The sequence below is a fragment of the Leptonychotes weddellii genome, chromosome 4 (assembly GCF_054177405.1).
Source record: "Leptonychotes weddellii isolate Sample4059 chromosome 4, ASM5417740v2, whole genome shotgun sequence".
Lineage (NCBI taxonomy): Eukaryota > Metazoa > Chordata > Mammalia > Carnivora > Phocidae > Leptonychotes > Leptonychotes weddellii.
Window position 1 is genome coordinate 12,861,504 of NC_138372.1, and position 27,385 is coordinate 12,888,888.

A 27,385-nucleotide genomic window follows, 5' to 3' on the forward strand; every position below is an offset into this window, starting at 1 on the left:
ATCTGGATTTCTTCAGTGCCTGCAACACTACCTGGGACATAGTAGATGCTCAATGAATACTCAGTGAATGAATGAGTGACCTAGACCACTACATAATATTAAGTTATTATACTCCTACACGTAATAGTAATAAATGTAAGACAACAAATATGTTAATAACAAATATAACATTAAAAACAATAATAGTAATAGTAACAAACTAATAAAGATAGCAGCTAATCTTTAGTAGGAACTAATACTATATGCCAGGTGTGTGTCTTATTTTTACTTACGTCATGATAAAATAATGTAACATAAAATTTACCACTTAAATCGTTTTTAAATGTACAGTTCCGTGGCATTAAGTACATAGACACTATGCAAACATCACTACCATCCATCTCCAGCACTTTATTTTTCCCAACTGAAACTCTATGCCCATGAAACACTAACTCCCTGTGATACTGTGATATAAGAAGAAACACATATTTGGTCTCTGTCCCATTTCTGGCACAGAGCTCCTAAAAATCTTGTCATTTCCTGACAGGAGTGAGAAGAACGTATTTTGCTTTTCATAATAAGCCCCTTTCAATAACACCTGTGTTTATGATAATGAGGCGCCTAGACAGCTTCAGGATGGGGGCTGATTGCCAGGGGAACCAACCACATGATTAGAGGGCTGGATCCCCAACCTTTCAGCTCCATCCCCAACCGCGGCTAGTTTGAGTTAATCACCAATGGTCAATAGAGCAGAATGCCAACAGAAAGCCAGACAAAGCCTGCTTTCTCATTTGGCTTCAGAAGACACAAATCATCTCAGTAGACTGCTCTATTAAACAAATCTGAAAGAACAGAGAGGCCATGCCAATCAAGCACATGGCCTTTTAGGAGAAAGTCCTCTTCCCAAGATGTTCATAAGTCTTCTTCAATAAATAGGTTTTGATTTCTTCCATAAGTAGAGAAAGCCTAGCGGTCTTACTAATTCAGAACCAGTTTTTTATTATTCTGACAGGTGAAGAAAGTTTTTATGATGTAACTTACATTTGTTTTCTTTCACAGACTGGGCTCCATTTCATTTACTTCCCTTAAAGAACGCTGTGTATGTCTTGCAATGCAAGTCAGACACCTTGGGTAAATAACTTTGTATGTGGGATGCCTGCGTGGCTCAGTCAGTTAAGCATCCAACTCGGTTTCAGCTCAGGTCATGATCTCAGGGTCATGAAATGGAGCCACGTGTCAGGCTCCACACTATGTGTGAAGCCTGCTTAAGATTCTCTCTCTACCCCTCCCTTTGCCCCCCACCCCGCGCCAAGCACACATGCACTCTCTCTCAAAAAAAAAAAAACTTTGTACATGAATCCAGAGAAACAATATCAATAACAGATAGTTAAATTACACTAACCATCCTTCACTTTCTTCCATCATAGCAATGAAATTTGAGGGAAGAATTTAAAGTCCCATGTTTGGAAATGGAATGAAGAGGGAAGTTTGATAATTTGCTCTCCAAAAAGTCAGTGGTTATGGGCAGCCAAGTTGCATGTCCACACAAGGTCTGGAATTATTTTTTAAATGCTAAGAGGGCAACATCATTACAGGAATCTTAAGAACTCTTATTCTCTACAGGAAAATATTTCTTCCCCCATTATTTGGACAAGTTTAGGCAGGAAAAGGCCAAGTCTATGAACTTTGAAACTTCCCTAAATAAACTTAGATCTCAGCAAGGAGCTGATAACTTTCGCAGGACATCCTGACCCTACACAGTCTGAGAAGGTGCTACAGGCCATATGCTAACTGAAGCATTTTCTTCTCTTCATCATAGATAGATCAACAACTTTACCACTCAAGTTATAGTCCCTTTCCTGGCCAAAAAAAATTTTTTTTAAAGATTTATTTATTTGAGAGAGAGCTAACGCACACACACGTGCATGCACAGGGGGAGGGGCGGAGGAAGACGGAGAGAGAATCTCAAGCCAACTCCAAGCTTAGCATGGATCCTGACACGGGGCTCGATCTCACAACCCTGAGATCACGACCTGCACCAAAACCCAGAGTCAGACGCTCCACTGACTATGCCGCCACTGACTGCGCCCCCAAAGCAAATTTTTTCAACATTAGGTACGTATAAATAGGTACGATGAAATAAATTTTTTAACGATGAAATAAATTTTTAAGAGTTTTTCAAGTAACTTAGGATAGTAAGAATCAAGTTTAACCTTCTGAAATAGCTTCCTAGATCCTGTCCCTTTGGGGGCAAGTGCAAACCCCTAAATTGTGTCCTGGTTCTGAGAATCCACTGAAATAATCTTAAGAATAACAAAAAATTTTCACAACAATTTTCGGCAAACTATTGGAGAGCTCTACCAAATATAAGTCTTCTAAGGGAAGTGAGGGGTAGCTGCACTAGGAATCTCCATTTATTATATTCCCCAGGGATCTTTACGTAAACTAAAACACTGAGAATCACTAACTCTGACCACATTAGAAAAATTATTATCAAAATACGACACTGTCGGGGCACCTGGATGGCTCAGTCGGTTAAGTGTCTGACTCTTAATCTCAGCTCAGGTCTTGATCTCAGGGTCATGAGTTCAAGTCCCACGCTGCACTTGGGAAAAAAAAACACGACATGGTCAAATGTTGGGAGAAGAAGTGAATCCACAAATGTGACACGTTGCTGATGGTAAAACTTGGTGCAGCTTTTTTTTTTTTTTAAAGTAATCTCTACACCCAACATGGGGCTCAAACTCACAACCCCGAGACCAAGAGTCACATGCTCTATCGACTGAGCCAGCCAGGCGCCCCCTCAGTGCAGCTACTTTAGAGAGCAAGTCTGGCATCCCTGCTTACAGTCACATACTCAGTATCCTACTAATTCTACTCCTAGTTATCTGCCCAAGAGAACCCCTTGTTATGCCAGGGGACCCAAGATAACAGCAACAGCTAGAGTAACAACAAACCCTGACACAACCGAAAGGTCCACCAGTGGGAGCAGAGGGGAGGTAACAAATTGGTACAGTCACAAACACAACAGGATAGCATGTAACAGTCAAAACAAAAACTACAGAATCAGCAAGAGTATAGATGAATCTTGGCAATATAATGCTAAATAATATTAAATGAAAAAAGAAAGCCTAACAAGATTATATAGAGCATGGTATCAACAATTACTATAAAGCTAAAAGTAATCAAATAGTTTGAAAATTTAAGGAATATAAATGTAAAAATAAATATATATATGAAACTAATGAAAGGGGGAATTTGAGATACAGGATTCAAGACATCACCTACTAGTGAGGAGAGAAAACCCTAAGATTTTTAAGGCCTACCATCAAGATCCTAGGCTTTATTCTGGTGGTGAGTCTGCAAGTAGGCGTGTATCTGAAAGCATCTACCTCCCGTAATTTGAATGACTCTTTTAAAACACACATTTCCAGGGACGCCTGCGGGGCTCAGTCGATTAAGCATCTGCCTTCAGCTCAGGTCATGATTCCAGGGTCCTGGGATCGAGTCCCGCACTGGGCACCTTGCTCAGCGGGAAGCCTGCTTCTCCCTCTGCCTGCTGCTCCCCCTGCTTGTGCTCTCTATCTCTCTCTCTGACAAATAAATAAATAAAATCTTTAAAAAATAAAATAAAAATAAAACACACCATTCCCAACATGGATTTCTTAGATTACTAATGAAGTTAAGCATTTCCTAGGACTGTTAGCCATTGATATTTCCTTTTATAAACTGCCCTCTTGTCTATTCTGTCCACCTGTCTACTAGGGCAGTCATTAGGAGCTGGTTTTGTAGTTTTTCCTTTGCTTTAAGCTTACTGAAAGCCTTAGGGATAAAGAACACATTTTCTCTTTCTTGAAATGCTCCTGATGGGGCAGTGGGACATACTAGAATAATCTCTCAAACTCTTTCCAGTGAGGGGGTTTCCACCACAAGCCATGCTCCTTTACAACTGGAACACTACAGCCTACTGGGAGCAGACATAGACAGCACTTGGCCGAAGGTCCCAGTGCACACAAACCTGCAGGTTGGGTGACTGAAGGTCAGAAGTTACCAGAGAGTGGTTGAAGTGATAAAGAGCAGCAGCAAACTCTTCATCTGATGAACCTGGAAGGCAAATAAGGACACTGATTATTCAAGCAGCCCCTGATGATGCATCATACCGCCCTGGCAACAGCCAAACGCCACTGGGGAAAAAAATCCACCAGGTCCCTATCCTGTCTACTGACCCTTGAGTCCATCTTTGTCCACCTCCTTAATGATGCTGGCCAGGGTGGCCATGTGGTGTTCTGAGAGAGACACACTCAGGTAGTTTCGGATAAAATTGTTCCGCGAGTTCAGCATGGAAGAAGTGATGAAGTTCAAAATGTTGGAAGCCAGACCTAAGAACTAAAAAGAACATAAAGAACCTTGTCAGGGCCATAAGCCCAGAGTGCCTCCAAATCCTGAATATAAAGAGAAATAAAACATGCCCACATATCTGATGCAACAGATGCAATGAATTAAAGAGTCAGATTTTAAATCCCCTACAGTGGGACAAAATTTAATTATGATAATCTTTCCCACATAATTCTACCAGTTACACAAAATGGCACCCAGTTGAACACAACACACTTCAGAAAACACCATGTGAAGACAGAGGCTCTTGACAGAGACTTGTTTCTGTCATTCCTCTAAAGGCCCTGCATTTCTTCAGCTCAAGGACATTACTGAAATAAGGAATTCTGAAGCCTGTATGATCATTATACACACACAGAATTCCCAGCTCTTTACTTCTCTCTCAAAATGAAACTGAATTATTGTGTAAATGTTTTATGTCCACAACCTGGACTAGACTAAGCTGTACGAAAGTGTGTTCCATATCTGACTTGTTTTACCGATATAGCTTTAGAAGAGCGTTGATAGATAGTACATCTAGAAATGCTGCTTGAACAAATAATTAGCAAGCACTTAACGATGGCCCACACCTATGCTAAGGGCTCTTTAATTCTTCACAATACCCCTAAAGGCAGGTACAATCACTCCCATATGACAGAATACAAAATTGAGGCTTGGAGAATTTTAGAATCTCTCCCAAAGTCTCAGAGCCAGTAGTGGTAGAAGAAGGATTCAAACTCACTTCTAACTCCAAAGGCTATGTTACTAACCCTCAATCAAAGAAATAATACCAAGAGTACAAATCATTTAATCAAACACCATCAGTACACTTAAGTGTTAAGTAAAACTATCTAAATATTACAGTTAACCCAACCTACAAAATGTTTTAGTTCAAACGATCTGCTTTTCACACCCCTTCTCCCCATCTCTCCTTCCCCTAAACCTCAGAAATCCACTCTTACCAGCTCAGGATCTTTGCGACTAGCCAAAATGTTGCCCTTCTCACCGGGGGCCTGTTTACTGGGGCTTTTAACTCGAGGAGAGCTCTCCAGCGGAGGGGGCGGGGGAGGAGGTGGAGGTGCCACTTTCTCTTTACTGGGGGAGATGGTCTCCTCAAACCATTGCCCCAGAATAGGCTCACTGTCATCATCTGAACAGAGAAAAAAATAAAAGTAATAAAAATAACACATTTTTTACAAAGTTTTTAGTACATCTGCTTTGTGGAAATACCTACGTCAAAAGGAACACAAGGATATCTTGATTTCAGGTGGTAGTTACATGGTTGCATAAATCTGTCAATACTCATCTAAATGTACACATAAAACAGGAGCATTTTATTGCCTGTAAGTTATACCTCAATAAAACTGGTATTTTTTTTTTTTTTAAAGATTTTTATTGATTTATTTGACAGAGAGAGACACAGCGAGAGAGGGAACACAAGCATGGGGAGTAGAAGAGGGAGAAGCAGGCTTCCCGCAGAGCAGGGAGCCCGATGCAAGGCTCGATCCCAGGACCCTGGGATCATGACCTGAGCCGAAGGCAGACGCTTAACGACTGAGCCACCCAGGCGCCCCAAAACTGGTATTTCTTAAAGGAGCCCAATAAAGAAAGAGAGACAACCTTACTTTACTGGCAACAAGCCAAACATTTTGAAAAACAAATTTGTTCTTGCATATCAGTTTTAAAGCCCAAATTAAGAGCTACACCTTTCACAATATTATACATAATTCCCCCAAACCTGATTATAAAGAACCTGAGACATTTCTCTTATTCCATCTCTCTCTAAACTAAGACAGGAGGGAATGTTCATTTTGCCCTGTTGTTCACTGCAACAGAGTCTGGAGTTCCTCTCCCTATGCCTCCCCAAGCCACACATCGATGGCAACAGCCAAACCCAACCCCTCTCACACAACCTCTGGAGTTGCACTGGGAAAGCTCAGAACAGAGTTCACCAAACAAGCCCCCACAAAAAGAGGAACTGAGACGTATTCTGATCTTGGAAGGGAAGGGCTGAAAAGCAATCTGGCCTGAGAGCAGTTTCTGTCCTTCAGTCTCTCCACAGCTCAAATTACTTGTAATAACATGTCACCTTTAAGGGCACAGAAAATCAAGATGCACGCTAGGCAGGTGAAGATGGCAAACAGGACATGAAAGGAAGAAGCCGCTGGGGGGGGGGGAGCTTCCTGTTGCATTCTGACACCTGTCTCCTGGGAGACCGAAAAGAGGCCTCTCTACCTTGGCTGCTGTCTTCCTCCGTGCTGCTGAAATCATCCTCATAGTAGGTGTTTGAGTCGGTCGAGGCGCTGGCGTCGCTGCTCATGGAGCCCTTTCTCTGACGCTGTAGGACACAGGCCTAGGAAAGCAGCAAGCTTTTGTAACTGCTAGTCACAAAAACGGAGCCACCCTACTTCACCTCGTTCACCACGTGAGACATTCTCTCTGTTGCCTTTTCCTCTCCTCTACATCCAAGAAGTCCTTCTAACAGCGCCCTTCCTTCAGGGCTCTGATCACTTTATCCCACCAAGGCTCTCCAAAGCCAAAGCCGTGAACAAGAACTGAAACAGGAGTGTTTCCAGAGTGCCCTCTAAGTTTCCGCATCAGCAGGACAACTGTCACAAAGCACCAAGCAGCCATACGTGTCACAACGCTGCAATCAACAGATTCAAATGTGTGCAATCATTCAAGAATTCCACTCATTTTCAAAACCACTACCACAACTTTTGAGTTTAAAAGGTCACGGTATACAATCTTATTCATTTTGAAAGGGTTATATAAAATCCTCCCAATTCTCAGCGGTGTGACACCACCCACCTTTCTGTAGGAGGTTGAGAGCAATGTCAACAGCAGGTTCGTCAGTGGGACAGAGTCAATCAGCCGCTGGATCCTCTGGATGGAGGTGCTCTGGGCCATAATGCTCAGGACCGCAGGGGGACCATCTGTCTCCCAGCCCTGAAGGGAACCATAGCAAAAGAGAATTCATGTCCTCCAACTGAGCAGGAAGGAACAACAAGAGCGGGGGGTTCAAGGTAGCTTCCCCAGAAGTGAAGCCAGCAATGAAGATGCTGACCCCGAGCACGAGCCCTCACCTTGTGCAGAGCTTCCACTTGCAGGTCTTGAAAGAGAGAGCTTAACAGCTTGACAGCATGGTTTGCCAATATCACTGACAGCACCCCAAATCCTTGGTGCCTACACGAAGAAAACGGTAAACACAACAAATTATAACCTCAAAAACAGGGGATCTTACCATTTGGGGCCTAGACCCCTTTCAGAATCTATGGACCTTTCCCCAGAAGGAAAAAAAAAAATGCACACACAATATCGCATGTAATTTGAAAAGCTTCATCTCCCTGAAGCCCACTCATTTCCTGCCTCAGGATCCACAGGCTTCAGGTTAAGAACTCCAGGACTACAAGAAAGTCTTCCAAACACATAGCGTTTTCGAATTCAAACTATCAGTTCGAATCTACTGGTTGATGTGAAAGATGCTGACATTCAAAGGTTGGTTGAACTTTTTTAAAAGTCATTCTTTTGGGGTGCCTGGGTGGCTCAGTGGGTTAAGCGTCTGCCTTCAGCTCAGGTCATAATCCCAGGGTCCTGGGATTGAGCCCCACATCAGGCTCCCCTGCTCAGTGGGGAGCCTGCTTCTCCCTCTCCCTCTGCCTGCCACACCTCCTGCTTGTACTCTCTCTCTCAAATAAAATCTTTAAAAAAATTTAAAATTAAAAAAAAAATAAAAGTCATTCTTTTCAGAGAGCTTCTGGGCTGATGAATACAGGGAGATGAGAGAGCGGTACGTGTCGGAGGGCAGGGATGCTCCACGTTCTTTCCCCGCACCTTGCCCTAGGTATCCCTTCCATCTGGCTGTTCCAGAGTCATAGCCTTTTATAAGAAACTGCTCATCAATTAAGAAAAAAAAAAGCCATTCTTTTGAGGAAAAAAAAAGTAAAAATCACCAACTTCTATAAAATATCTGGTCACAAACCAAAGAGAATAAAAACAAAGTTTTACACATTAAATGTGAGTAAAACTTTCTTTCGGTCCAAATGACCACAGGACAAAGAATTAGTATACCTAAATATACGAAGAGCTCATGTCCATCAGTAAGAAAAAAGGACAAATACCAAAGAGAAAACTGGGGCAAAAGACACAGATAGTTACAGTCGTACTCACAAAGAAATACGAGTAGGAGCGATGTAATACCATCTTTCTCCTTTAAGATTAGAAAAACGTGAAGATTAATGACAGCCGCTGTCAAAGAGGACCGGGAGAAATGGGCACATGCGCACACACAGCTAGTGAGAGTGCAATCAGAACAGTCTAGCAAAATATTACAAATTTTTACATAAGTGTGCCCTTTGTCCTAACAATCATACTTCAGGGAATTTACCCCAAGGGGATAATTAAACAAGTTCACAAAGATTTACATTTAGGAAGATTTATCAAAGCATAGTTTATCAAAACAAGAAATTCAATATAGCCTAAATTAAGTGTTTCAATAGGGTAATTAGTTAACAACGGCGTGTTTATACAGTGGAAAACCACCAGCCATTAAACACTCACAGTGAATCCAAAACAGCGCCCCTGAAAAGTTATCTACAATATTTTCTAACGGCGATCCTGTTCTGTAAACATACACACTTACATACGTGCACCGAAAAATGTCTGGAAGAATGTTTTACCAATTTGGGTGGTAGAATTTGGGATGACTTATTTTCCTCCTTCTTATGATTTGTAACTTATACAAGGTACAGGCTTTCCTTTTAAACGTCAAGAAACAAGACCCTTTTTTTTTTTCTTTAAAGATTTTATTTATTTGACAGAGAGAGCACAAGCAGGGGAGCGGCAGGCAGAGGGAGAGGGAGAAGCAGGCTCCCCGCTGAGCAGGGAACCCGATGTGGGACTCGATCCCAGGACCCTGGGATCAAGACCTGAGCCGAAGGCAGACGCTTAACGACTGAGCCACCCAGGCGTCCCAACAAGAGCCATTTTTTAAACATAACTGCTACTTTGAAGGATAGACCTTTTAGCATCCGTTTCCTGCTACAGTGCCAAGTGTGAAGACAGAAACTCACAAAATCATAAACTACTATTCTCTCTGGAACATGCTTACCTCTCTTCTTTGCCTGGTATCTACTATCTACCATCCCAACATCTATTTCAAATTTCAGCTCATTTAACACTTCCTCAAGGAAGCCTGCCTTGATTTCTCTGACCAGGCCAAGTACCCTTATTAGAATACTCTCTAGATACAATTTGACATATCTCTTCAGGTCTCTCGGAAATGTGTCTTTTTTTTTGGTACATCACAGCATTCCAGAACTGACACAGAGCCTGGGACAGAGAAGACACTCAGTGAATAATCTGTTGAATGAGGTCCAGAATTTGACTTCCCTCCTTGAACTCCAGACGCCCATACCAACTGCCTACTCAACATCTCACATAGAGAAAGATCTGAAATCATCTCAAACTCAGCATGGCGAAGATGAAATTCTCTACTTCTTCCCCTTCCTGCCACCCAAGCCCTAAGCCAGTGTTCCGTCTCCATAAATTATACAACCCAGTTGCTCATGCCAAAATATTGTTATGTCATATTTTTCACACTCACTACCTAAGCCATCAGCAAATCCTGTCAACTGTACCTTCCAAATACATGCTGCTTTGGCCTCTTCTCTCTGCCTTTCCCACCAGCACCCTATTCCAAGTCCCTTTATCTCGTTTGGAATAATGCATTAGTTTCCCAACTACTCGCCCTCCTTCCCGCCTTACACCCTGCAATCTATTCTCCTCAAAGCAGCTGGGTTCTCGGGTCACTAATAACTAATAAATCAGAACAGATCACTCCCCTGGGGAAAACCCTCCACTACTTACAAATTAACACTTGGCCCTGGGAGATCTGGCCCCTGGCTACCTCTCTGACCTAACTTTCTACTACTCTCCCTCCCCAAGAACTCCAACCAGCCACACCAACTTTGCTGATCCTTAAAAACGCCAATCATACCTCCACCTCCAAACCTGAACAATTCTTTCCCCAAAATTTCCATGGCTCACTCTGTCACCTCACATATGTTCTCTCCATCTTATCTTTAGAGCCCATTCCTCGCCATCCTAATTAAAATAACAGCCCGTCACTCTCTAGCCCCTCGCTCTGGCTTATTTTTCTTCACAACACTCATATGAGAATCCATCGTGAACTTATTAGTTGCTCCAATGAGAAAATAAGCTCCATAAAAGCACAGACATTGCTTTGAATAGTGCTACATCCTCAATGCCTGGAGAGAGCCCAGCACATGGTAGGGACTGAATGAATAAATAAAATCTAGAAATGCTGGGCTTAGAAAATAAAACCTCAAACCACATGGAAGTCCTATCTCTAACTCCTCTCCAAGCAAGCAGGGCTTACTGTCCAGACGTCGTCAGAACGGTAGCAAATGTTTTAGGAAGCAAGCCAGAAACAACTGACAGACTCCTCCTTACAGGTTAAACATGCAAGTAAAGTAATTAAATGCAAGTCACACCAACCCGTTTTACAAAACAGAAGCATTTTTTTCTGATTTGAACCTCATAAAAACCCTGAAAGATGTATTACACATTTTCCCCCTTAAAGATAAACAAACAAGCTCAGAAAAAAATGAGCAATTTGTCCAAAATCACACAGCTATGATGTAGACATAAGAGACTATGATCATCACCTTAGTTGTTAAATTTAACCAGGTATGCAGGCAAATTGTTCTACTGATGTGAAGATGAGAGGGGTAACCCTAGCTCCCCATCAACATAAAATGGCAGGGACACAAAACAAAACATGAGTAGCAATCGAGTAGACACGTACCCTTTCCCAGGTCCCAGTTTAGGAGAGCCCACTCCCTCTTTTGTACGAGAAAGGATGTCTCTGACTCGGAGTGCAGCCAGGGGGTCTTTCTCTTTCCCCTTATCAGCCAAGGCAGTAGGACTGAGGTTCAATATGAGGAAAAGGCTGTTTAATAAACACCAGGCACCCAGCAATTGGAAGTTCTGATAGTGCTGTTGAAAAAGCACAAAAGAAAAGTATGGACACAGAGATCTTACGAGCTATGAAACAGGAATGTAGCAGAGACACCCTTCTTACCTCTCCACCAGCCCGCCGGGAACTGCTGATCGCTTGTCCAATCATGTCATAGATTTCAAGCTGTCCAACATCAAACATACACAAAAATCTGAGCAAGCTGACCTACTTCATTACAAACCTTAATCCCACCCAAATTAATTTCGCTTTAAGAATTAAATATCCTCAAGGCACTTTCTAAAGATAGGATTCCATCACACTTTCCTTGACCATTACATGGTGTTGACTCCTCATTATATTCAGCTCACGGGTCATCTTCTCAGAGATGTCCCCCCCAAACAATCTAAAGCAACACAGGCAGGCCCCCATCAGATCACAGTATAAAACAGGGACTCATCCTACACACTCACCATTCTCGGAGACTATCTCGTGTACTATAGGTCTCTACTCAAAGTGCACTGACACACAGCAAGCCCTCAGTACACGTGCAGACTGAGCGACTCATCTTTCATAAGGTCCACTGCCACCACGAAGACGCGGTGCCTTCCACAGAGCCAACCAAGTGAATGCCCACCTCTTAGACCTGCTCCAAGGGGAAGGGATGGAGAAGACTCCACATCCTTTCCTCTCCCTGGGAAGAGTGGACCTGGCACTATCTCCTCACTGAACGACAGAGGCCCCCGGGGCCAGGCGACCCGACTTACACATTTCTGGACGATCGTAGCCGCGTCGCTCTCATAGTCCTCTTCTTTGGAGCTTGTGGACCCCGTCCGCACCTGCTGGGCACTACCCACATGCAGGATGGCCATGCAAGTTGCCACACTCACACCTGGGGGCAGTGGGAGAGAAGATGCACAGATTCCAATCATGGCACAGTCCCAGGAGTCCACCAAAACATAAACAGAAAACACAACCCACCCCAAACCATTCCATGATTTGACGACTGAGAGTAATGTCCACAAGAGCAAGACTAGATAGTGTTACCATCCGGTCCAGCAATCACACTCCGAAGTATTTATCTGAATGAGCTGAACACCTGCATCCACGTCAAAACCTGCACACGAGGACTTACTGTAGCTTTTTCCTTAACTGCCAACAATGAGAAGCAACTGAGATGCTCTTCAACAGGTGGATGTACCACAAACTACGGCACACCCATACAAAGAATATTATTCAGCAATAAAAAAACGGCGAGCGATCAAGTCATAAAAAATCAGGGAGGAAACTTAAATGCGCACTCCAAGCAGAAGAAGCCAGTCTGAAAAGGCGACATACTATATAACTGATTCCAACTTTAGGACACTCTGGAAAAGTTAAAACCATGGAGACAGTTAAAAAGATCAGTGGTTTCTGGGGGTGGGGGTAGGGAGAGCGGGATTACTAGGTGGAGCACGTGGGACTTCAGAGCGGTGAAACTACCTTGTGTCATAGTGATGATGAATAGAGGACATTATACATTTGTCAAAACCCACAGAACCGTCTCACACAGAGGAAACCCTGACGTAAACAAAAGATTCAGATAATAGTGTATCAAATCCTGGGTTCATCAATTATAACAAACGTACCGTAGTAATGCAATATATGAACAATAAAGGAAACAGGGTACTGGGGGGAGAGGGTAGGTGGGAACTCTGTATAACCTGCTCGACTTCTCTGTAAACCTAAAACTGCTTTAAAAATAAAATCTATTAACTTTAAAACATCACAAGATGTCTTTCCATTTTTCCAAGATTGTGGGGAAAAACATTCCATGTTTGATATTCCTCAAAGACACTAAGGCCAAACCCCTGTCTTTACGTCAAATCCCAGGCCATCAAATTTCAACAACCCAAATCTGGGATCTTTAATCCAACTAAAAAATTTTGAGGACTCTTTAACCTGAGTACTAAGTACACTGAGAGCCATGTGATATTCAAGAAATTCCCTAAAAATTAAAAACCCCAACTTAAAAACTGCAAAAATCAAAGGCAGAGGACAAGGTAATAAGCACCAGAGATGAGCTGAGGGAGAACACATTTTCCCATTATCTTTAGCTTTCTCTTCCCACTGCTGCTGCCCTAGCTCAGGCTCTTACGGTGTCTCGCCTGAATGACTACAAAAAATCCTCCTAGCAAAGCTTCCTGCCTCCGAACTTCCCCACACCAAAATATCCTGCACACTGCTGCTTGAATATAGCTCAGAATTTTCAGTGGTTTCTACTGTCTATAGAACATGGTCCAAATGACTGAGACTGCATTTCTAAGACCTCTGCGATGTGTCCTCCTTTCTCTCCGGCTGTACAATACCCACTAATCACATATCCTCTCCCCTCACCCCTTCCCTCCACACACACTTATACAGTATGTTCCCCCAAACTCTAGGATACTTTGAGTCCCGCTTCTGCCTCTTCCTCAGGAGAGCCAAGCTGCAATCCTACCTGCCCTATAGGTACATCAACAGAACTCCGTCATTCTTACTGTTTTACCCAATTAAAAGTGCCTTCCTCTTTCTATCCCTATATCCCAGATGTTCAAAATAAAGCTATTAAAAGAATGTAGGGAGATGATCAACCTCAGCAATTTCTTGGTGCTCCCCAGGTCAGGTTGCCAAAGCTGTTCAAATCCTTACTTAGAGAACCAACTAAACATCAGAAATTGTTATATCTTCCAAGACATACCAGGACTACAGTATTTAAAACCAAGGATCAGTGAATTGGGTTAAAAAGTCACTGTCATAATAACTTAAAAGAGAGTAAATAGCAGCTGTCAGTCCCCACTCTCAAGGCAGCATGAGCAACAGGAAGAAAGGGGATTCTGTGGGAGCATGAAGAATAACATCTGTTGTATTTATCAATATAAACAGATACCACCTGTTCCGTGAAGGCTTCCTCAGATGTGCTCCCACAGCAAGACTCCATCTCTCCCTTCTCTGTGAACCCAACTACTCTACACTTCCCTTATTGCCTTTATCATCTCCTATTGTATATCATTCCATGTGGTCCTAACTGTTCTCAGTGTAGGATCCTTGAGGGCACAGATTACATATTATTTATCTCAATATCCCAACAGCCCTTGGCATTTTGCTTTTCATACAGTAGATTATTTACTATTTGCACATACTATGAAAGCAAATATGCATATAACGTGCCACCAGCTGTGGAACAATGGGATAATTCTCAAGATTCCTATGGAGACCTCATTTCATCTAGATGAGACATCAGATGATCCTCAGGGGTAAGGGGGAGAGAGCAGAGCATTCAGGAGGATCTCATGGTTTCCAGAAAGTATACTTGTGCTTAACTGAGAAAATGAGATCAGACATCATAACCTCTCACCTGCATACAGACAACTTAGGCTGAGGACTGTCACATCTTGCAGACGAGAAGGATTGAGAGGTTCCAACACGGGTAGAGAAAGGGTATCCAATGCCATGGTTACATCAATCACCAGTGAATGAAAACTAGAACATGACAGAGAAGGAGGTTAACCAAAGCGTCTGTTTGAATCCCTTGCTTCTATAATCTGATAATTAAAGAAAGTCGGCGTGCCATAAACTATCCAGTTTCTCTCTTTTTGAGAGCAGCATTAGAAGGTAAAGCATACACCCTGGAGCACCTTACCCATTGCGAACAGCAGTGGCATCTGCTACTGTGGCCGGCATGATGAAGAAAGAATTGGCCAACACTGCATCTTGAAACCGATTGATGTAGCGCAGGAAATAGGGCAGGTTCAAACACACTCGCAGTAGCTTCTCTGAGCCACCTGCATTAATGACAAGGCTCGACCTTACAAACAGGCCTCTGGCTGCCGCTTGATTCTTTTCCATTTACAGAATTTTTGAAAGCAGAGAAACCAGCTCTATGACGACAGTTAAAAGTCTTACCAAGCTCTTGAAGACTAGCTACATTCTGAGCTATAAACACATTCTTGGTTTTGATAGCAGAGGCTTGATCTGTGGATGACTGCTCATCATTTTCTCCTTCAGCCTAAAGAGAAACAAAGGATGTGAAAGGCCTATCATGATACCATCACCTACCAACTGCTGCCCTGCAGTTCAGAATCTAAGCGAGTGTCCAAACAAAGCAGAAGTTCTATGGATACTCTTCAGACTTCCCAGGTAATGAGGGGGGAGTCCCTCTCTAATGCTAGGGAAAATACAAGTTATTGTCCCAAGAGGAGGAAAAAAAGACATAGCTTGAAGATATATATATTCTACAACTAACAGAGAGTGTGATGCCTTTTACAGAAAAGTGTACATGTTCTTTATATCTGTTTATATGCCCTGAGAAATTTTAGAAGAATGAGCATCAAAATAGTATCAACAGTGGACAGAAAGTTAGGGGAAGTTTTGCTTCTTGTTTGTTTGTATTCTTCTATTTCTTCCTACCCTAGGCACATACATCATTTTACATCATAAATGTAAGATACATTTGTTACTTTTTTCTAGTATTATCATCTCAAAACCCCCAAGGGATGAGGACATTTGCCTGGAGTAACTCACCGGAGTCTGTGGACCTACGGGTGGTGATGCTACAGTTCTAGGGTTGAAAACTGACGTCAACTGGTTCAAAAAATTCATCTGTACCTCCTTCTGCCTCAGCTCTGGGCTTACTGGTGAAGCCAGCTCTTTTTGATCTTCCACTGTTAAGTATGAAACCACAAACAGGGATGAGCAGAGTGCCACTAGAAGCCAAAGCAGGAAAAAGTTGGCCAGGGAAGTAGCCAAAGAACTCAGTCTGGCAAAAGAAGGCTCACCATCTGAGAGTGTCTTCACCGTTTGCGGCAGCTTGGCTGATTTCATCATTGCTGTAAACGTGATAATTTCAGTCCTGTCTAGTCTGCTACAGCCAGTGCACAGGCCCTTGATGAGGAGAATCAAGTGTTTCTGAAAAGAAAACAAATTCAAATATGTCTTTCAGAAGATACTACTATTTGGGGACTTTTCACTGGCACAGGGCCAAATTTAGGTTCGTATCAAGAACTGAAATTAGGGAAAACACTAAAGCAGAGATCAGACCATATCTGGCTTGCCAATTTGTCTTATTATGCTCACAGTGTTGTTGTTGGATTTTTATTTTTTTTATTTGAAGTTATAGCTAACTTTTTAAAACATGGAAGGTTCAACATACAAATCCAGATTTCGTATCTTTCGCAATAATTCACAAGACACAGCAACTGAGTCTCCACCCCCGCCTGCCAACAATCAGCTGGAGCTACACAGTGATTGGCCCTTTAGAGCTGGGTCAGGCACCCTTTTCAACTGGCACACTTCACCCATTTTATGTTACTTGCCTGACCCCTGGAAACGTGGAAGTTTGTAATCCTTGCAAAAGCCTCTGCAGCCCTCTAAACCAGAGGCTGGCGAACCACAGCTCCAATTCAGCCCACTGCCTGCTTTTGTAAATAAAGTTTACTGGACCACAGCTACACTTGTTCATTTATGTATTGTCTGTGGCTGCTTTCATACTACAAAGGCAGAGTTTAAAAAATAGAGACTAGTTTCAACAGGAACCAAATGGTCAGCAAATTGTTCACTATCTGGCCCGATACAGGAAAAGTTCACCAACCCCTGCTCTATGCCACCCCTGTCCATCATTATTCCACTAGTCTGTCACAGTCCTACCTCAAAATAAGGGCCACAGATGAGCCCATCTCTCTCACCTGGGACACAGCACAAGCCTCATCTGGATTCTCCAGACGCAGGAGAGAAAACTCGATCAGGACTTTACAAGCCGCTGCTACCGATTGAAGCTGGTTCCGGGGAACTGAGAAAGGAATGGGCTTCACTTAACCTCAGACCGCCATAGCCTTGGTCAGCTTCACGGTCAGTACATCTAACCAGACAACTCCCAAGCTCCATGTGTCCAGCATTCCCAGCACCATTCCATGACAACAGTCATTCAGAACCAACAATCCAAGGGCCAAACAAAGGCATCCTGGCACTGATAACCATACACTGCTACTAGATCAATCTATCTTACATTTACTGGAAATTCATTGTAATAGGAAATACATCACAGTATGTACGAAGCATTTCAAATATATTAACCCACTTAATCCTTAAACCAATGTTCTGAGGTAGATATTTTTACCCGCTCCCCTTCCTTTACGTAACAGATAGGGAAATTACACCACAGAGAGGTTAAATGACTTGCCCAAAGTCACAGGGCTAGAATCAAATCCAGGAGGTCTGGCTCTAGAGTTCACACTCTTAACTACTAGAATATAATACCTCTCCTTTCCCACAGGTTCTAAATGCCTTTTACAAGAGGCTTCCTACACAAAATGTCTTCAAGCTAAAAGTGATTCCTCCATCAGTAGCCAGTGCCTGTAATAAACAGCACTGCACACAACGGTTATCCAGCAACCCTACAGCTTCCTTTCATTTTACTTGCTTAGCAAACTATTTGAAGAAACAAATAATTAGAATTCTTTCAGAACTCTCTGAGTTAGGATTTTTTTAAACAAGTAAAAATGCAAAGACTCAGAAATAGTGGAAAACCAGGGTTAAAAAAAAAAGGTTTAAAAGATGGGGAACTGAAATTGAAATCCCTTGACATACCAGAGAATACAAAAGGAGAATTTACTTTCTCACCAAAACCAAATAAGGAATAGAGCCTTCATGAGTGGCCCTGAACCTCAGATCAGTATCCGCCCATCCCCCTCAACCCCCAAAAATTAACACATTAGTAATTACGTGTATGAAATCAATAAAATGCTTTTGATTAAGAAGGTACAAGTTAACATAATGGGTTACAAAGCAGACATCCAAACCAAGTACTTTTTAAATCCCTCTTGGTTGGTCTAAGTAACGGAACTTCCAGAGCCTTATCAGACTGATAGCGGTCTCTACTGTTGGGTGAACAGGTTAGGAGTGTTAAAATACATACTTCATTAACAACCTGTTCAGACACCCTACAAAGAGGAGACACAACCACCCCCCATCCCCAAGCCCTCAGAAGGGAGTGAAAAGAGTGGAATACTCACTGAGGCTGCAAACTGTTGTAATATAGTGTGTGGAAAGTGCAACAAAAGAGGAGTAGAAGGGCTCGTACTGCTTCTCGTGGTGCAGGATTTCAGATTCACTGCAAAGAAAATAATTCAACTAGCATTTATTTAGTGCTTCCTATCCGCCAGATACCCTACCCCTTTACAGGCATTACCATACTTAATCCTTAGAGCAGCCCCACTTGGGAGGCACTGTTACCATCCCTATGTTCAAGATCGAGAAAGTGAAGGTTAGCAAATTAAAAGTAAGCACCTTGCTCAAGGTGTCAGGCTTAGGGAGTTTCAAAGGCTAACAGGTAGGAAACATTTTCACACTCACTTAGAATTAAAGAAGTACAAGTTAAAACATAACAGGATGCCATTTTGTCCTTTATTACTGGTTGGCAAAGACCAAAAGCTAATAATGTCATGTGCTGGCAAAAAGGGAGTAGACCAGAGCACTCAAAATACTGTTAGTGGGAATACAAGTCATCGTAACCCATGCTGAAGACCAAATAAGACCAGTCCATAATGCAAGAATCAACAACTCGGGGAGAAATCACCTGATCAATGCTAAAACCCAAAATTCACCAGGTATCAGAGTCCTCCTGTCTCCCCACGCCCCCCAACCCCCAACCAGGACATAGCTAGATCACAACAAATTCAGGGATTTTAACCATATCCCTTATCTTAAGATGAGGAAATACCCTCTTCTGTGAAAATCTGGAGCCCAACTAAGTCTTAAAGCTATACATGTATGTCATTCTAGCAAATCAGATGCTAATCCCCAACCCCTGAAACAAGAAGACAATGAAAACAAAATAAAACAAACTGTATCTTATTAAATGGAAAGAACAGAAGGCTGTGGCTGAACAGTTTCCTCAGTGAGTTAATTCTCCAAACAGAAGTATCAGCCTAGGAAGGGAAATGTACACAGTCAGGACTCTCTCCACTTGCCAAATCAACACAAGAGCCAAAAAGACAAGTTCAACACTGGGGAGGTGCCAGTGTGAGTGATGAATCACCTCAAATAGCACTTAAGAGTCTGGCATTGCAAACACTCTGCTATGTGGGGATTTATCTAGGATAAATAGGGATTTATCAAAGATCAGTTCCTTATCTCGGAATAATTGCTTTACCAAGAAAAAATATTTATGGAGCATCTATGATGTACAAGGGTCTTCCTGACCACCAAGGATCATTTCTATTTGTCAGATGGACAAAAAAGAGGAAACAAAAACCTTTAAACACTAAGTAACCCTCAGTTTCTGGTGGGCATCATAATTGGTATAAGGTCATATCCTACTCAGTAGAAAACTCCCTACTAAATCTCCTACTTCCACCTCATATACTTAGTTGTTCCTTCATTCCACCCTTGTATTTTCTTAGTCATTGTTCTAAGGTTTTTCCACCCTGTAATTTGATGTATTTTACTGAGTCATTTACCTTCTCTGTTTTATTTCAAAAGTTCAGAGCTGCTTATCCCCATGTTTTTCAGCTGAACGGGCTTACTAGAACTAAGAGAAAAACTGCCCACCCAAAGGATTCTGTTGTTTTCATTTCCATTCAGATAATGAAATACATCCAAAATACAAGAATAAACTCATTTAACTGCCTGGTTCAATGTTGCCCCTTTGTGATTTTCCTGCCCTAGAAATGCACAACTGCCTCATTCCAATAAAAAAACAAGAATGTACTTTGGGGAAAGATGGGCATTGGCATACAAAAAAATGGGGCACTCTCAAGCTCCACTTAACAGTTTGCTTAGGGCAACTAAGGATAAACCTGGGGAAATTAAGGGGCACCTGGATGGCTCAGATGGTTAAGCATCTGCCTTCGGCTCAGGTCATGATCCCAGCGTCCTGGGATCGAGTCCCGCATCGGGCTCCCTGCTCTTTGGGAGCCTGCTTCTCCCTCTGCCTCTCTCTCTCTCTCTGTCTCTCATGAATAAATAAATAAAATCTTTAAAAAAAAAAAAAAAAACCTGGGGAAATTAATCTGAAAAGACTTGGAAGGAGGGAGTAGACATGTGGACATGTGGCCCAAAGGACAATACCATATCTCTTGATTTTAAAGAAACAAGTGTATATGAGTCACCTAATGAAGACTTGCTGCCACCCTCATTCCCCAAGAATCTGAAAAACACCAAGATACCAGAAGACGCAAAGAAATGGAAAAAATGGGACAAAAGGCAAGAAGTTAGGTAGGAATGGGGAAGAAGGAAGAACTGCAGGAAAATATAACTAGAGAAAGGAAAAAAAGACTTATAGGTAAAAATATATCTCTCCTCTGGGCGGTCAAGCTATCTTCCTCAAACATCTGCTTCTTCTAACAAACATTCCAACCACACCACCACTGGGGCTGAAATACTGCTGAAAGACAGGGAATCTGAAACATTTATATCCCATACAAAATAAAAGTGAGGCAGAGTACAAAGGGAAACAGCAGCTACGCAGCCCAGTCACAGAAATCCAATTTGACATGTAAGTAAAAAATAACTGGCTCAGGTCTGGAAATATCTGCTTTTTTAAGGAAAAGGTGGAACTCCAAGAGGACAAAATAAAAGACTACAAATTCACCTTCCTTCTCCCCCTTAGATACCACACTATTTATATCTTTTTTCTAAACTATGGAAACTCCACACACTCCTTTCCCTTCATCAGAGTCATAAACCCCCAAGAACAGAATCCACTGTGCCTGTTTCATGACACAATCAGGAAACAAGGAAGCATAATGAATACAATTAAAGAATAAAAGCATTAAAAAATATATGCTTACTGAACATCTGCTGTATGTCACAGAGTAACACACGTTTAACCAAAGAACTAAAAGCTTTCAGGTACCTCCTTCACTCTTGACAAACTTGTGGTGAATGTGACACTAAGACATTAACCAGCCATGAGGACTAATCTCACAATTACACTCTATCATTTGGTGGCAGGCTTTTTTTTCCTGTAGGTCAATCATGAACTTCTGTCCTACAGCATGTAAATTCAGAAGACTGACATTAGTGTATCCCTTTCTCCCTTTCAAGATATTTAGGAAACGACCGAACACTATCTAATAGAGATTTTCTAATAGCTTCCACCTTCCCAAGTAGGTCTCTCTGGCCTAAATTTTACCGAACACCTAGGAGGCAGAGGCTGAAAGAGATTTATCATTGAGGAGGCCAGGACAGCCTAGGAAGGACTGGCTCATGGGAAAGAGGCATTTTTTTAAAATATTTATTTATTTATTTATTTGGGGGGGTAATCTACAAAGAGTCAATCAAAGTGTTCAATGACAATCATGGTCACTAACATATCTTACACAGAGTTAAATCTTTTTTTTTTTTAAAGATTTTATTTATTTGTTGGGGGGGGAGCACAACAAGCAGGGGGAGCGGCAGGCAGAGGGAGAAGCAGGCTCCCCACTGAGCAGGGAGCCCGATGTGGGACTCGATCCCAGCACCCTGGGACCATGACCTGAGCCAAAGGCAGACGCTTAACCAACTGAGCCACCCAGGCGCCCCTTACACAGAGTTAAGAAAGTAATTCTGTATTTGATGGTACCTTAAACCATAAGGTTACATTCAGCAATTATACTAATTAATCCCAAATACAGCATGTGCTCCATTGAGCTAATGCTAGCTCCATTTCTGGTCTGGAAAAGTAAGGGCACTGTAAAGATTTTCAATCCTTACTATTAAAAGACATACTAGCTAAAGGCCAGTAGAAATGAAAATGCATTTCTTGTTAAGTAAACTAGGTATGTTTTTCTTTTAAAAATCGAAGGACATTTTTGAAAGTATGCTTCCCAGTTTACCCATGCTAATCTATTCCTCCTTTGTTTCATAGTTTGGTTACAAAGTCAAACTTAATAAACAGGATCTAGACCTAGAAATTGTTATCTACCTTTGCTTCAAACCCAAAGTTCAATTCCAACTATAAAGGTATGAAAGACTAGAGATGGCAAGTGGACTGGTGGAGCACGGAGGAGTCTCAGGGCAAGTCATCATCCCCGAAGGTCAAACAGGGAGGAATTCAGTGGATGAGCAGGCTGTCAGATAGGAAGGAAGAGCTGGCAAAGACGGAGCCAGGACAATCTAAAAGGGAAGCAGAGAGTAGTAGATTGCAACAGAAAAACAGGTCTCTGGAGGCAAGGGAGAAAAACATGGCAGTCATAACAGAAAGGGAACCCCAAATGGGAGCAGCAACCCCAGAAGTAAAGTAGCAGCCTAGGCACCTAAACCTTACCTACAAAACAAAGCCCACCACAGCACCTGTATAGTGCTGACTCTGACCTGGTCCTGTATTCGATGGCCATAACTCTATATTCAAGAAATACTTCCACAATTCTGACACCCTCATTTCTTTTTTTTTTAAAGATTTTATTTATTGGGACGCCTGGGTGGCTCAGTCGGTTAAGCGTCTGCCTTCGGCTCAGGTCATGATCCCAGGGTCCTGGGATTGAGCCCCGCATCGGGCTCCCTGTTCAGCAGGGAGCCTGCTTCTCCCTCTCCCACTCCCCCTGCTTGTGTTCCCTCTCTCGCTGTGTCTCTTTCTGTCAAATAAATAAATAAAATCTTAAAAAAAAAAAAAGAATGGTTTTTGCAATTTTTATATGGCTGAAAAATAATTTTTAAGACTATGTTGTGACACGTAAATATTTGAAATTCACATTTTAGTGTCCATAAATAAGATTTTGGAACACATCCACACCCATTCATTTATGTATTGTGTAAGGCTGCTTTTGCTATACAATGACCGAGTTGACTAATCCACACAGAGAATGTACAGCCTGCAAATATTTACTCTCTGGCCCTTTACAAAAAAAAAAAAAAAAAAAGCATGCCGACCTCTGCTCTATACCAAACTGAACACTACTAGTATGTTTGGTTGTTTTTTACTGTAAAGAACTTCTAAGCCAGGTATTCTGAAAACTTTTCTAGGATCATATTCCTCTCATAGAGCCTAAAGAGGACGTATAACCAGCTTTCAAAGTGAATTGAGCAACAAAACCAGAACCAAGACTTCGGGGATCTTGCCTTACAATAAAAGTGTTTGTTACTAAACACCCATTAGTTTGGATATCTTTTCTAAACCGTGAAGAGTTCTTACTAGTATCTACAAACACAGGCAACTCCTGATTACCTCAGGGTGCAAGAGAGGGCACTGTCATTTATTTGGCAAAATTCAAACCTAGTTTGATGTATTTGGCTTTGGCTCCTTCTACAAGCTGGACAGAGTTGCTAAGCCATTATAGTTTTAAAAAGATGGATCTGGAATACCGCATGAATGGGAGGGTGTCATGTCCATAAAAACATAAAAGCAGGGGTGCCTGGCTGGCTCAGTGGGGCATGCGACTCTTGATCTTGGGTTTGAGAATTGGAGCCCCACAGGTGTAGAGCTTACTTAAAAATAAAATCTTTGAAATAAATAAATTAATAAATAAATAAAAGCAAATATTCTAGAGTGGAACACTGTCCATCACATGTCACGTGATGAGTATAATGTAGGAAAAATACCACAGAACCAAACGTTTAAAAAGTTAAAAAAAGAGGGGCGCCTGGGTGGCTCAGTCTTTAAGCGTCTGCCTTCGGCTCAGGTCCTGATCCCAGGGTCCTGGGATCAAGCCCCGCATCGGGCTCCCTGCTCAGCGGGAAGCCTGTTTCTCCCTCTCCCACTCCCCCTGCTTGTGTTCCCTCTCTCGCCGTGTCTCTCTCTGTCAAATAAATAAATAAAAATCTTTAATAAAAAAAAAAGTTAAAAAAGAGGCCACATAACTTGAGAGCAGTATCTTGATACTTGTTTACGTCTTTAAAACATTCCTGGCTTAATAATTATATAGGAAAACCCATCTGTAAAGTTAACTGTGAAATTACCAAACACAGCCGATATTTTATTGTAACTTAAAAAAAAAAAAAAAGCATCCAAAGCATCACAAACCTAACAAGAGGCACTAACGAGAGGCACTACAATAAACAATTTGTCAAGTCATGGGCCTCCCTTGAGTAATAAATAGCAATTTCTAACCTTCTGGATAACATTACGATATACCCTTGTTACCTTTGTTCTCAAGAAGCTAAAATGACCCAGTCAGCAATTGCAGATTGTTGAAGTAAGGTTTGACTAGTAAAATAAAAGTGAGACTGCCTTTAAAAGCACGTCGACCATTAAACCAATGAAAGGCTCCTCTGAGCAAGGTTAAGTCAGGAAAAGACAGGCAGTCGATATCATGGCATTGTATGAACACAACTATCACGATCTAAGAACTCTGGACAAAATGACAAAGCGATTTAATACCAAATCAATAAATGACCCCGTTTGTAAGAGAGTCTGAAGATATTTTATCGTGAGAGAGCGCGCGCGCTCAAGCGAGGGCACTGCTTCTGTGGGAAAATGACCTCAAGACTAACACTGAAATGGTTTCACCAAAGACCGTTACAGTATCAATATACATTAAGTGCAACCTGAAAAGAGAGTCCTCAGTGGTCACTAGTGGCTTCAGTCACAGAAACAGCACGTGCCCCCAGTGATTACAGCACCACTGAAAGACCGTTATTAAATTATGTGGCACATCTCCAATTTAAACCCCAGGCTCCGCTCTGGCCCAGGCTAGGGGGATGAGCGCGGGCAAGAAATGCAAACTCATCAGTGCTTTGACCTTAACACAGGGGGCAGCCCCGGGGACATTCCCCTAAGAGCGCGAAGCGTCCCAAAGTCACTCCCAACCGGCTCCGGCCACGCCCTCTCAAGAGGGCGTCCTCAAAAGTTTTCCTCGGAAGGGAAATCGAGGCACAGATAATTTACATGGACCGGCGGAAGGAGCCCCGGACAAGCCCTCGTCTGCCTAGATCGGGGAGCCCCGAAGCCGCGACTGGGGCGGGGGTCGCCAAGCAGCAGAAAGCGGCCTGGGAAGCGGGTCCAGACGATCCGGCACGACCTCCCCTCCCCCTCCCTACGCCCGCCTCGCCGGGGCCGCCGCCCGGTACCTCTCGATGACTGAGGCCACCAGCTGCGGCAACTCCTTCATCTCGAAGGCGGAATAGGACGCGGACAGCAGGGGCCGCACCGCCACCTCCCAGCCCGGGGTTGTGTCCGCCCCCGTCGCCGGGGCCCCTGGCGCCGATGCCGGCGCCGCCGCCTCTTCGCCGCCGCTCGTCGCCATCTTCCGTCGTACTACTGCGGCTCCCTTCGGGGGCTTGCCACCGGTCCAGCACCGCCTCCCGGGAGGGGGCGGAAGTGACGCAATCTGCGCGTCAGACTGCGCGACGCAGTCGCCGGGCAAAACACGCGAAGCGCAAGGCGGCCTCCCTCAGCTCTCAGGAGAAGCGCGGCGGGGTGCGGCGCGGAGACCGGCCCGAGGAGCTGCGCCTGCGCAGGATTTACGCCTTCGGAGGAGGGCGGGGGAGCGCCTGCGCGCTGGGAGTCGTTCCTGAAGGTGGGAGCGATGGGGCCTCGGGGCATCGGGGAAAGGTGAGTTGGGATTTGGTTGAAGTTGGCAAGACCAGGACAGCGGAACAGGCTATGCATCTGCGCATGTAATGGTCCCGGCCCGAGACAGCTAAGGACGAGATTCCGATCACTCACCCGCTTCCTCCTCTCCCGAGTGCCCCCCACAATAGTGATACCACAGCGTACATAGTCTACAAAACTTTCTACTCCCCACGCCACCTCTCGCTATGACAGTCACTAGTCTTACTTAATTCTGGCCCAAATCCCTCTTGTGTTTTCATTACCTTCACTACCAGCTCGCATTTTACATTGCTCTCTGCAATTTGTCCCGGCAGGTTGTGTTTTCCCCGTTTTTCTACCAGCAAAGAAAGAATGTTAGCTTTAATAACGGGCTTTTTGCCGATATATCGATCTGGGTTCCAGATCTAAGAGGGAAAAGCAGTTTGACTTGACAGTTGACTCAAGGAAAGGTATGCGTGCTTCGAAGACATTCTTGGGGGGTGGTAGGTGCGTCAGTGGAGGACGTCAAGCCCTAGGCCCTGTGACCCACAGCCCGCCTAAATAAAGACATCTTCGCAAGAACTGTGGACGGTTTGATAACCCTGAAGCCCTGAAATTCTTCCCCAAGTGTTGGAGGACCTCCTTTTGTTACCCGCGTAACTCATTAATAAATTGGTACCTGATGATCGATTTGCACTTGTAGTAAGAAAAGAGCTATTTTACATTAGGGATAAAATGCAGTCAAGGTATTGACTCTTCGAGGAAAGTCAAGGTATTGCTACTCTTGGAGGAAAACGTGTCTTTAATAATAACTGTGGAGATTTTCCTTTATTTTCTCAGGGGATAATAATGACAACAGCAAGTTTCTTAAACATAAAAATACAAAAAGTTAAAGACGGAGAAAGAAGCCTTTCCATAACACAGTAATTATTGCACTAGTTTAAGATACTGAACCAGGCCTAAAGGAGAAGGCTTAAAATTTTAGAGTGGCTCTTGGGACATTCGTTTTATTTTACCCAAGGACAAAATTAATCTGCAGAGGTTCTCTTGGAAAGGTTTCAGGAAATAATAGAAGATCAAATGTTCCTGCCCCCCTCCTTCCCCCTCCACCTGTGGCTGGAAGAGAGAGAGTAAAAAAGTCAAATGCAGAATATCACAGGGAAATTTGCTCCTGTATGTAAACTAACATAACTTTTTAATATTTCTGGCTCATAGATTTGGAGAAAGCAATCCAGGTTAAGATCTTTCTTTACAGGGGTGCCTAGGTGGTTCAGTCTGTTAAGCATCTGTCTTCGGCTCAGGATCCTGGGATCTAGCCCCGTGTCCCGCTTCCTGCTCAGTGGGGAGCCTGCTTCTCCCTCTCCCTCTGCCTGCTGCTCCCCCTTATTGTTCTCTCTCTCTCAAATAAATATTTTTTTTTAAAAAAAGATCCTTCTTTATAAATACCACATCAATTCCAGTATTGGAGATTTGTTCTTATGTTGCTACAAAGATTTGGAATGGCATCTGCATTCTAAAAAAAATTTTTTTAAATAAGCTGTGCTCCCAACGTGGGACTTGAGCTCAGGACCATGGAATCAAGAGTCACA

General features: G+C 43.0%; 1 protein-coding gene across 8 annotated transcripts in view; it reads right to left on the reverse strand.

Moving 5' to 3' along the window:
* LOC102741961 (E3 ubiquitin-protein ligase UBR4) overlaps positions 1-25,546 on the reverse strand; it is a 109,084-nt gene extending 83,538 nt beyond the window's left edge. For all 8 annotated transcript variants that reach the window (XM_081817603.1, XM_081817601.1, XM_081817599.1 and 5 more), the window contains exons 1-17: positions 25,334-25,546; positions 18,361-18,458; positions 17,035-17,138; positions 16,129-16,258; positions 15,875-16,014; positions 15,257-15,359; positions 14,994-15,135; positions 14,709-14,833; positions 12,100-12,224; positions 11,459-11,518; positions 11,183-11,373; positions 7,440-7,539; positions 7,165-7,302; positions 6,589-6,706; positions 5,316-5,503; positions 4,206-4,365; positions 3,998-4,083 (exon numbers count right to left, since the gene is read on the reverse strand). In XM_081817603.1, the coding sequence (XP_081673729.1) occupies positions 3,998-4,083; positions 4,206-4,365; positions 5,316-5,503; positions 6,589-6,706; positions 7,165-7,302; positions 7,440-7,539; positions 11,183-11,373; positions 11,459-11,518; positions 12,100-12,224; positions 14,709-14,833; positions 14,994-15,135; positions 15,257-15,359; positions 15,875-16,014; positions 16,129-16,258; positions 17,035-17,138; positions 18,361-18,458; positions 25,334-25,509 (2,184 nt within the window). In that variant the 5' untranslated portion in view covers positions 25,510-25,546. The remainder of the gene's footprint in view (positions 1-3,997; positions 4,084-4,205; positions 4,366-5,315; positions 5,504-6,588; positions 6,707-7,164; positions 7,303-7,439; positions 7,540-11,182; positions 11,374-11,458; positions 11,519-12,099; positions 12,225-14,708; positions 14,834-14,993; positions 15,136-15,256; positions 15,360-15,874; positions 16,015-16,128; positions 16,259-17,034; positions 17,139-18,360; positions 18,459-25,333) is intronic.
* Positions 25,547-27,385: the final 1,839 nt, after the last annotated feature.